Genomic DNA, 12,388 nt, shown 5'->3' on the forward strand with positions numbered 1-12,388 from the left:
CTGTCGATTTGTGGGCATCTAACGTACTATTATAAACGGTTGAACTGACTATGAGTGGATATTTGATATTTGGCTGTAGCGCGGGCATCCGCTAGTTAGAAGTATATGGAATACTCAGGATACGACACTTGGATGAGTGTCATTATATGGTCTGTAGCTAATTAAAACAAAATCATTCACGTAGACCTAGCACAGACACTTATACAGCGTTATTATTACGCAATACTGTCGGAGGGTTCATGAGTATATTTAAAATATGAAATGAAAAGAAAGCATATTTATTTTTCCATACAAACAAATTCAAAACATTCCAAGTGCTTACTTATGACAACCATATTGAAGATAAAAGAACGTCACATGCATTGTTCTTACGCTACGCGACGCGTATCTAATAAAGTGACAGGAGTGGACTTGATTTCAATTTTGGATGTGATGTTAGGGCTGTATCTGATTTCAGTGGTTTACACAAAAACTATAGGGTTTTGGGTTTCACAGATAAGTCTCAGAGACAGTAAATAATGTACCTCTAAAACCTGTGAAGTAATATTTAGGTTTTCATTTACACGTTGTATATTAGTTTTAAACACCGACAGGATTGGTTTTAAATAAATAAATGAAAGAGTAAATATAAAAATACTAGCTGTTGCTCGTGTTTACGGTTTTAATCCCGTTTGTTTTCCTGGGATAAAAAGTAGCCTATGTTGCTCTCCATCCTTTTAACTTGCTTTATGTCAAATATCAAGTCGGTCGGTTGCTTAGTTAGGTTAGATTGCGTCTAACCTCAAACTTACTGCATATGGTTTATTTATTTTAAACTGTTTTTGATTTGATACTTATGAATTTATTTTATTACAAATTAAACAGGAGAGTCTTTGAAAGCCTTTCCTTCGATTCTTTGTACATAGAATAACTCATGTTATTAACATTTTTTTTAGTTTGGCATATCCAAACTTAAAAGAAGATTTATAAATTCAATGGTTTATATAAGAAAGTAAACAATCTTTTGTAACATTATAAGATTTTTATTACATTATTAAGGTACAAAACTCGCTCTAGCATAGCTATACACATCGGTCATTCAACTTTATACAGCTTAACATTTTTTTTTTTTGGTTTTTTATTCACTTTTGTATAAAAAAAATAGTTTCAGGCAGTGCGGGGGCCGAATCGGAGGTAGATCTTAGTGCCAACCGTGGGCGCCGTTGGAGTGGGCATCCCAAGGCTCTTCGGGCGCGGAGGCGGCGGCTTGTGCGGCGTGAGCGAATTGCGCGAAGTGAGCAGCGCGGGCGTGCTGTACCTCAGGCGTGTCCACGACATATTGTCCGTCGTGAGTGAGTTGGATGTGGGCCTGGGGACCGGTCCATTTGCCGTAACCTCCCGCGTATCCGGCTCCGTAGCCAGCACCGTAGCCAGCGCCAGCGCCGTAGGCAGCGGCACCGTAGCCAGCGCCTAGACCAGCGCCGTGACCAGCGCCGATGCCAGCGTATCCACCGTGAGCGGCCTTGGCTGCCGCCGCGGAGTGAGCAGAGATGTGAGCGGCCTTCAGGTGGGCGACCTCGGGGGTGTCGATGACGCGACCGTCGTGTGCTAGGGGAGCGGGGCCGTATTTAAGAAGACCTGCAATTAAGTTAATTGTGGAGTTTTCATCATCATCATGAAGCCCTGTCGGTTCAGCTGTGCCGAAAATCAGCCCGAACAAATAAACATGACGGACAATATGTTCAAACATGTTTTCTCTTTTCATCAGTATCAACCCATTACCGGCTAACTACAGGGCAAAGATCTCTTCTCGAAAACAATACTCTCCTACGCTGGCCAAGTGGGGATTGGTTGACTTTACCCACATTTTAAGAACATTTTGGAAAATTATCAGGTATGCAGGTTTCCTCACGATCGTTTCCTTCACCGTTAAAGCAAATAATATTATAATTGATTAAATTAAAAACGCACATAACTCAGAAAAAAAGAGAGCTGCTTGCCGCGGATCGAACTCGACGCTCTGACCACTAGGCCACTAGACCACATAGTATAACCTATAAGATTTAACGATCTCGTATTGGATTGTCTGTCAAGATATTTTGAGTACGACCATTTAGGAAGTTGACGTTGTCTGCTCCGTAAGAAAGTATATTAAGATTTGGATCTTAGTTATAATGTTCAAAATAGTATATGGTATTGATGATTTAAAGTCCGCCTATCCGTATTAGAAGCGTGGTTCGTTTGTGCACAAATCCATTTGCCAGCAGTAGGTCGTGATAGATATATCTGTATAACTTTGCTACTCCATAAAAGAAGTTGGGCATCATCAATCATTGTTAATACACATGTCATATGACAAGAAGTACATGTTAAGTATGTAAGTTCTGGGTCGAGGATAATTAATTACAAAAGAAGAAACCTCATTGTTTACAGAAAATCAATAATGTCTGAATGTCTTGATGAAGTCGTTTGAAACGGCTGCACTTTTTATTATGACATGACAAGAAATCTATTGCTTGTTCAATCAACACATTGCAACTTTTAGTTTATTACCTTTTTACATTTACTTTCATTGTCTGCAACAGTTCTATTCTGTCCTAACTATCTGTACTTATGTCAAAATCAAGAGCGTTACTTAAATACACCTTGTTAAAATTTGAACGAAGTAATAACAAAAGTTGAAAGTATGGATTTATCATAGAAGCTCATAATTGTAGAAAAGTTACAGCCGACTTCTTTGCGTTTGTGGTTTTGTATTTCATGTAATTATTTTACTCAGTATACAGAACAAACTATTATTGGTTTTCAAATATATCAATAGATATATGAAATTAAAAATAGACATTAACAAAATAAATCTTTTGATATTTTCAATGTGTGTATAGTTTACGATAATGGTGGAATTTTATACATTTTTTTCTTAGCTTAACCCAAACTTAATTCCCCACTTCTGATCACCTACAATAGCGTATCTTTATTTAAGTATAAACGGCTTAAAAGATTTAACAAACTTGCACGCAGTAATCCTGTATTTTTTTTAGCGATGAAGCCTAAAGTACTTTAGACAAACGGTCATTTCTTATTGTTCTTGCTATGTATTTTGTGCTTACAGAAGTGAGCTCCATTGAAATCAAAGTTTTACGTACCAGCAGCAGGAGCACCGTAGTGTCCGCCAGCGCCGTACGCAGGTCCGGCAAGGTAAGCGCCGCCGGCGGGTGCCCAGGCGCCATGTGAGGTGGATGCTTGCGCGTGCGCAGCTAAATGGGCGGCCTTTGCGTGCGCTACTTCTGGTGTGTCGAGCACATATTTGCCATCAGGGCTGAGTGCTATGTGCGCTGGGGGACCCGCGTAGTAAGATGCTTGCGCGAGGCAGAGGGAAGCGGCAAGGATAATCTGTAAAAATAAGAAAGTAATATGTAAACACTACCGACATCCATGTTTCCTGGCACATAAAACCATCTATGAGAGGGTGAGTAGGAAAGCTTGCCGAGACCTAGACCTCATCATAGCGTCAATAAATAAATCGTCCGTAATCCCAGTCCATATGAACTTTTACTGTTTACATTTCAATAACCTTCCTTTCTACTTAATTCATCTTTAAAAGTTTGGCTTTAGTATTAGCATTTTATTAGGTATATAAAACTTCCTTGCCGTATCGTACTGACAAAAGTTATAAATATAACTTCGAAATTAAAAGTAGGTACAACACTACATTTATTCGTAAAAAAAAATTATACGTATAGTGGTAGGTATGTCTGGTATCTTTACGCTATAAACCTTTTAAAGAAAGAATTGGAATTCCTATATAATTATATAGTAATTATCAAAATTACTTCATGATCGTGGGATTATTTTGTGGAGTATTTTTTCCGATTACAATTTGTAAGCTATCGGTGTAATCAATCTTTTTCTCGGTAACGTGGTTCTACTATTAAGGGCATTGTAGTTATGTGCAGCCGACAAGGCTGCGATATTTATTGATGACTGCTTCAACTAAATATGACATAAAATGATTTATATCAATTATTAACTGACCGGTAAGGAGAGGAACTTAATCGTAACGATCGACGCATGTCTCTCTTAATTGAATTTCAACTTTATGAGAGCGTAATTCGTGGAACTATTTTATTTCAATGTCTTTCAATATCATTTATTTTAAATACCAACGAAGTAAACTATCTAAATCTATGTAACTTCCTAGTATGTATCTTTAAAACACTGGCTATTGAATGAATTTATACTGTGTATAAAATGCAGGTTTGGATCTGTTACCTACAACAAAAGTGTACCTAATAATATAGGTATACAGGCTTTTTCTATAATTTATTATTTTTTTTTAATTATTAACAATGCTTAAGAATAAATTAAAAAACACTATTAAATATTTATAAAAAAAAAAAAAACTTCCACCCTCCGCTTGCGGGGCTTTTGAATGCCCAAGCAACCGGTGGTCATAGGTATACAGGCTTTAATGTTTTTGTAAAATATTATGTGGTAAACTTTTACTACGTCCATCTAAAACCTCAAGTAAAAGAGAACAGAAAATATGAGTTATCTTTATCAAGTAAACAGAAACATTGCGAAATATTTAACAGCATGTCATAGTTTCCTATAATCGGTAAAGTAAGTTTTGGTATAAACTAAAATAAAAAAATTACAATGAGCTGCATTGTAATTTTTTATTATTGAGAAAGGTTATCACAAAAACACACAAAAAAATTTCTACGATTCCTATGATTCTCAACTTCACGCGTAGCTAATCAAAAGTAGATCTCAAGACACTAACTGCTTAGTAGATACAAAAAACAGTTTCGTCCAATATACTTTTTCTTGATAATATTGTATTAAGACGCGGTTCACTTAACCTCAGTAAGTAAATTGAATTATTTCAATGAACAAATAGTTTATTTCATTCAACACAGTTTTCGTAGATATAAAAAGACAGATTTATTTTGAAAGACCAACAAAATCTTTGGTAATTCTTCTAGCCCGAAATTAAAAATAATCGTAATATAATGATTCTTACGTTATACGGGCCATGATTCTACTTTATTCACACAATTATTTCATGTTCCTACTTATGCAAATTGTTTATTGTGCACTTTGTTCTGTTTTAATCTAGTTTCGACACCTAGTTAAAGCAGACTGTATGAATGAAAAGGTCGAAAAAATATTACACGTTTAAGAAATTCAACGCAATCATAAACGTGACGAGATCATTTTTTTATGTAAGCGTAACATGATAAGTTAAAAAAAAAATTAAGTAGGTTTACTACGTTTTGAAATTAAAATCATAATCATTGAGAAAACTTGTTCATAACCAACAATATAATCTTTCGTTATATCAAAAGTGTTGCGTTCGTTTTATAGTTATAATATTTGGTACAAAATTAAAAAAAGTCTAGCCGGAAACACATAGAGACTGCTTATTAAAAAAAATTACAAAATTGCCATTGGAATCAATAAAGAAAAACAGTACGACAAACTTTTGGCGTTCTATAAGGAAACGACGTAACGTGGACCAAAATCATGTTCTCATGTCTTATGCGTTTTTATATATATCTACCTATTTATTACATAGCGTTTCACTGATTCGAAATCTATGCAGATAAGTAAATTACATATCCACTTGCCTATTCCATATAAAGAGACAGAAGCACTTCAATATTGAATAGCAGAGCTTTTTAAACTTTAATCTTTGTTAGACAGCCAATCTAGTTATTGCTAGCAACCATTTACATAAACAAAATAAATTCCAGTCCCAAACGAATATTATATAAATCGATGTAAATGATTTATATAATCAGAGCAAGTTTAAATGATAAAGGCGCGGCTCAATATTATGATAACATAAACTGGGAAGCGATGTCAACCGGTGATTACGTACAATAACCGATTTATCTGCGCTAAGCACGAAAGCTTATGTAACAGGTAGCGATATACTAACCGTTCAACACGAATTTAGTAATTTTGAACAATGATAAGCCTAAGCATATAACTAATCTTTTACTAAATAAATCTATATGTAATATTCTTAAATATATATATATATATATATATATATATATATATATACTACCTTACTAGACAAGTCTTTTCCACTATATATATATATAGTGGAGACATATATATATATATATATAGTAAAGACTTGTCTAGTAAGGCACCTCATCATATGATGACAGAACAGTCATTGACTTCGGAAATATATATAACTCAAGGTAAATCATTTATTGAATTCGTTAATAATTACAAGAAAACCCTTAAAATAGCTATTAAACCTAAGTCTTGAGCTTTTAATCAATTGGTCATATTTATCACTAAGATAAAGTTTACCGATAAAACCAACAAAGTCATTAACAACACTATTAAGGCCAAAGCTATATAAACTTGTGTTACAGACTCTAGTTACAATTGGAAACTGTATCTTGTTACAAAATAAACCGCACGCACTTATTGGAATTTCAATATCGTACAAAAACCACAGCTTTACACATTTAAAGAGACATGGTATCCTACTTTGTTCTAACTAATAGTATCTCATTTGATACAACTTTTTATGGCACCGTCCACATAATATAAATAGGCTAACAAGATTTAAGTTTACAATGTTCACGTAATAATGATGTAAAACGTAATTCTTGTATAAATTAATATCAGCTGTGTTTTAAGTAGAAAATATTTCATAATTTTGAATTGAGATACAAATAAAATTGTTATTGAATAATTTAACTAATACTTAATTACAAGAAAATAATTGCGAATATAAAGATGGGACCAGTTACATTGCAATCATGCCCAATCTTTGTCAACAAGTTTCAGTAAAATCATGGCAATCTGTATTGAATCATTTTATATGTTAGTCTCAAATATAAAGTGGGTTGAACCAATTTTGTAGAAATAGAGTGGTTGTGATTGCAAAGGTAAAACGAATTGATAATAACAAAACATCTAAGAAATGTCGCATCATTCTCCATTATTCTTTTAAAACTAGATTAAGTGTTGCGTAGGTTTACAGTCAACAGATTGTCACTTTCGCAGTAGGTAATATTGAAATCACGATGTGGTTATTTAAAACATAGTTACTTCATTTATTACGCTAAAAAGATCAGTGAGAGTGATATTTTGTAGATAGAAATTATAAGATGGAAATGTTATTCTTACACACACATTAAGTTATAATTTTGTATGTTTGTAGTAAGAACGTTTTTATCACAATGCAAAGCACGTTGCTTGTGACGAGATTCACCAGAAGAAGATTTTGCCCAGCTACCAAACTTTAGACATAAGTTAACCTCGTCAAGTCAAAAATATTTGTATTTTTAACTTCCTTTACCTTTTTTACTTTATTCAGAAATATTTATTGGGTTCTATAAAAATAGGAGCTACATCTCATGAGTTACAACAGTCGAATATCTTATAGCAAATTAAACACGTGGTTGACCAACTGGAATGGTATTGCACACTAACAATTATGTATCTATACACACGTTAATTATAATAAAAAATTGGGCCATTAGGAATTAACAGTAGGTACCAAATTTACTTTTTTTAGAAACGGTTGCGTGTTTTGAACGTTATCGCGTTCCAGTTTAAAAAGCGAAACCAATATCTGGTATTTGGAAGTGATGAAGTCTTCTGGTTCAGTAACTTATAATACAAACTCAAAAGTAGTAACGTTAAAACAGTTGATCGAATTAAGTTCCTACTCGATTATTATGCGATTTTTTTTTCTTACGTGTGAAATTTTCTTATTATTCTTTTATATTGACATTAATGATTTATTTCAGTTTCATATTAATCTCTCGAAATATTGTTTTGAAGTGTAGGAATACATTTGTATACTCTTTACCGAGAGCTTGCAACTAAAATATCTTGACCGTTGCCCCATTTCATAAACAATCGACGATTGTTAAATACCAATTGATTGTAGCCACGGTCAATCGAAAGGTCGATCCAGTACCCTTTATGCTTAGGAGCAACGTGGGAGCATTCCGAAAAGATCCTTTGACATTTGAAAATGCTATGAATTCTGTAAAACATTATCAAGTCGCCTTAGTAATTTGCATTTATGTAAGCAAAACTTACATTAAAGTTAACTGCAGTTATTAGTCATTGCTGCTACTTATTTTGAAAAGGGTTAATGGATTTTATAAAACACCAGTGGTGTTCCGGATATGTTATAAACAAGTGAATGTAGAAATTTAATTTTTCTTAAAAAATGGATATACCTTCTCAAACATGACTTTTATCTCTATGTCGAATTTATTTCTAGATAAAGTAAGTGGTTCTTTTTAACTATTATATGCTTTTGACTAGAAAACACTTACTTTTGAGCTTAACCCCACTAGTTCATCAGAGTTAAATATCTTTTGTCAACGGCTTTGCTTGCGTTTCGGTAGATTTGGTCAAACAGACCAGGTTATACTATTGATGAGATGAGGTACGGGATAAAAAGTACCAATTTCCGTTTTCTGTATCACTGACAACGTACAAGATTCAATGATTATAGGTAAAGCAATCAAGGCGTAAAATCGTAACAAGCGAACTAACTCAAATTTTCTTTTATAATAGTTACGTTCGTTTATTTCAAGTAAGCCTGCTGTATAAGCACCTTGAAATGTCAAGTCTTAATGTTTGTAGTGATCTACAATCGGCAGATTCTAGAAGAAGAATGAATGAAGAAGCCGGAATGTAACTAAGTAGCTGCTCCTTTCCAACATTAATTTTAAGTTTGTCTATCTTTCAGGTATGTAAGCGGAGCGGCCTGCTTTCAAGCATCTAAGTAGATGCGGTTTTACCAATTTCGTTATTGCAGTAAATCTGGAGTATTGTGTTCGGAAAATGATCACATCGTTCCATGCAGAACAAAGCGGGTGTATAATTTGAAGGCGTAGACCTCACTCATATCGATTCGCCTTCGCATTCTGTTGCAAGCGCCTCTTTTGCAACGGTTCGGAATTATCATTCAGTGAACTGGTGCACAACCAGTTGCATTGCCCAACAAGGGAAGTGGGCGTGAGGAAGTGTTATGATTTTCTGAAGGTTACTTGGTGGTGGTGCCTGAATTTTCACGAGGTGCACGCATTCAATAAACTTGAGTTCTAAATCATTCGTCGTATTGTTTTTGTGCTAATATTGTAGATGCGTACAAATAGTTTGCCCTTTTTGGCAGCAACAAAATTACGGATTGACGAATTTTTTTGCACAGATATGGGATAGAGGTGGACTTGGTATTACGGTGTCAATATTTAAAATCTAAATTAATCTGTTTAAACTTTAACATTACAGCATCTAATATAGTTTTAATAATATAAATGAGAGACAAAAAATAAATTTCAATGGATTTTCTGATGGTTTATCAGACCTCTTGGTCATGGCCTCTTTACCCGCACATTAGATCGGTGTTTTGTTTCATGTTTGTAATCTCATTGACTGTAATCTCACTAGGTAGTATACAGCGGGCTAACTGGTTAGAGGTATGGCAGTTATATTAACCCGTATCCCTAATCGATTTCTGCTCAACATCGTACCGGTACGCTCGTCGCGATGCGTCTTTGTCGGTAGGGTAACTAGCCATGGCTAAAGCTTCTTACAAGACCAGATCAGATCTGTTCAGAAATTAACAAATATCAAACTGCCTGAGGATCAAGCCCGAAACTTACAACTTAAAGCACCTCAGTGCTGACCACTGCGCCAGAGAGGTCGCCAATTTCATGCATCAAATATCAAGAAAATGTATACATAGTCTTTACTAATAGACGTTACAGTAGTAGGTCACTGTAACGAAGGTCATAAGTAAAATTTCGCGATATAAATCATTATTACCCGCGTCACGCTCAATCGAAGTGTGTTCGACTTTGCGGTCAGTTGCAATGGTTGTTAATGATCGGGGAAAGCTGACAGATCTACGGGGTTCATAGGCACATTATTGATTCAACTATTTTTTAAATACACCTTGAAAAATAGTTAACCCGAGGGAAAATGTACTAAATGCATATATAAAAAAATATATGCACGAAAAATATATTAATATATTATCAATAGTTAATTTCAATGACATTCAATGAAAATGAAAATGAAATTAATCAGAAACCCTGTCGTCTAACATCGCATTAATTTTACTGCTATGTTTTTAGTGTACACTAAAGTACACTAAAATTATAGCTGTAAAATTATGAATAATCACCTAAAGGGTTTTGCGTGCAACTGAATAGCTACAAAAACCATTGTAATAGGTATAAAAAAGCATTTTATAACCACAAAACGAAGTCTACTGAAGCGTGAAGTCATCTTTATTTAACGCATCCGCCCATAGCCAACGCAACACTGTTTTAAAGTTTTTCAATCGCCTTTTGACACTAAACTAGATTTCAGCATTTTCATTGCTCTTATTTCTTTCAATTATGCGTTTAGAAGCCTTGACCAAATCTTTAACATAGAAGTATAATAAATCATAGAAATAAAAGTTTTATCTGTGAATTTAATGTAACTATTCTATTCCTAAACGATAGCAAACAATGTTTTTTTTGTTTGCCTATGTGTTAGTTACGTCTAATCTTCAGTACTACCGATTCGAAAGGAGAAATCTAAACTACTTATAACCATGAAACTTACTAAACCGAACTCTATAAAACTTTATTTCATAACATGTAAAACGGGCTAAAACATTAAATAGAAAAATCTATTCTTCGATAAAGCACGTTAAAAAGTGTTAGATCTAAAATACAAATGAAAGTTGATAAAAACAATGACTAAGTGTAATATTGATATGCAATCTCGTAGGCGACTACAATATGTACCTACATGAATTAATTAATAACTCTTCTAATGCATTGTTGTCTTTTAAAATCAACCTTGACCAATTTTAAACTTAAGTAGATACAGTAATCCGCCTAAGATGCCGCCCTCAAGTATTAAAGTACCACACTAAATATTGTATTAAGAATTTTCTATTAATGAATAATTATGGTTAACATTTTAATCCATATCTTCTGCTGTATTTTGTTTGTAGTCGTTAAATACTACTACTATTATCTTTTTTGTTTGTAAAGTTTAAGCAGACTTTTTCAAATCTGTTTAAACAGATATTAGTACGGTCAATATTTTTTTTTTGAAAGCATAAGCTTTTGTCTTAATTTTACCATTTTGGTTCTCATTAGATCCATTTTCTAGCTAGCTTTACACGATGTTATAATTTATTGAAATATTCTCTGAAATTCACTACTAATATTATTTTTCCGCGTTTTGCGATACTATATAGTAAAGAAATCAATATTTTTTAATATCAATTTGTCAATAGTATTAATTTTCTCATAAAAGTATGTGCATAGATTATGTAAATACTTCAGCAAATTTGTCCAAAGTAACCACGACTTTACTGTAATGATACGATTTATGACAACAAAATGCAAATTTTGTTTATACTCAAATGAGTTGTTCAAATATTCCTACGTTTTCAGTTAGATCAACTTTAGTGATAAAATTATATTTAAATAAGGAAAGTCTACGAATGACATAGAAGTAAGAAAAATGTTTTTTTAAATTACGTATTCGCTTATTCTTTTTTTAAATGTTAATTAATGTTTTGAATTTATAATGCTGTATGATAGTTATCAGTTAATGAGGTATTTTTTTACATGCGATACTTTATGAGAATAGAGAGGTAAAGGAGAAAATTATGAATAAAACACACACTTACCATTGACTGCATGATTACTGATTTTAAAACTAAGGTTGGGAGATCTCAAACGAACTAACTAAGCGCTGCTGGGAGTCAGTACTCGCCTAGAGAATTTCGCCTAAGCGTGTTTTCACCACCACTTCTAAAGTCGGAATGCTGTAGATCGAAGCCTGCGCCCTTATATATGAAACACCCCGCTAGGTAAGTCGTAATTGGAAACAATTAATTGGCAAGTGCAATGCCGTAATTTTAATTTTGATGCGGCTTGGCGCACATGATAAGGGTGATTTTGGGGATGAAAGAATACTCAAGGTCAAGGCTGTATTTCATACACAATTTATATAGGTACTCTACAAAATACCTACATGCATTTGTTCTTGCGTAAAATTGTGGTGTGATTGCCATGTATTTTGTATTATTGGCTGCACTTTTTAATTTGATTTTCTATTGCGTTCTGTAACTGGCTTATCGCAATACTCTTTTTTTATTATTATCCCTGTATCAATGATTATCCATGTACACGTATGTTTGATTACTGGAATTTCTTAAGAACTGAGCTTAAAATTTAGGGTTACATTATCTTGTACGATTCTTAACTATCACTTTTTCTGAAAAAAATCATGATTTCTTTGGGACATACCTAAAGTGCAATTCTAATTTTACCTTTCGAATACCCAGTATGGTATTTGAAGAAATATATTTCATTGGTAATTAGAATCTTGAAAT

At 33.6% G+C, this 12,388-nt stretch overlaps 1 protein-coding gene across 1 annotated transcript; it reads right to left on the reverse strand.

Annotated features, from left to right (window-relative positions):
• Positions 1–1,052: 1,052 nt before the first annotated feature.
• Positions 1,053–11,805, reverse strand: LOC120628251 (pupal cuticle protein-like). Its single transcript, XM_039896532.1, has 3 exons — positions 11,681–11,805; positions 3,126–3,372; positions 1,053–1,617 (listed from the first exon to the last, which is right to left on the reverse strand). The coding sequence occupies exons 1-3, from the start codon at positions 11,690–11,692 to the stop codon at positions 1,181–1,183; spliced, it is 696 nt and encodes a 231-aa protein (XP_039752466.1). The 5' UTR covers positions 11,693–11,805; the 3' UTR covers positions 1,053–1,180.
• Between the last annotated feature and the right edge of the window lie 583 nt (positions 11,806–12,388).

This window comes from Pararge aegeria, chromosome 12 (genome assembly GCF_905163445.1).
Source record: "Pararge aegeria chromosome 12, ilParAegt1.1, whole genome shotgun sequence".
NCBI classification, from domain to species: Eukaryota; Metazoa; Arthropoda; class Insecta; order Lepidoptera; family Nymphalidae; genus Pararge; species Pararge aegeria.

Coding starts and splice junctions, on each gene's coding strand:
- LOC120628251 (XM_039896532.1), bottom strand. Junction 1,618..3,125: donor CTACGGTGCTCCTGCTGCTG/GTACGTAAAACT, acceptor ACTTAATTGCAG/GTCTTCTTAAATACGGCCCC.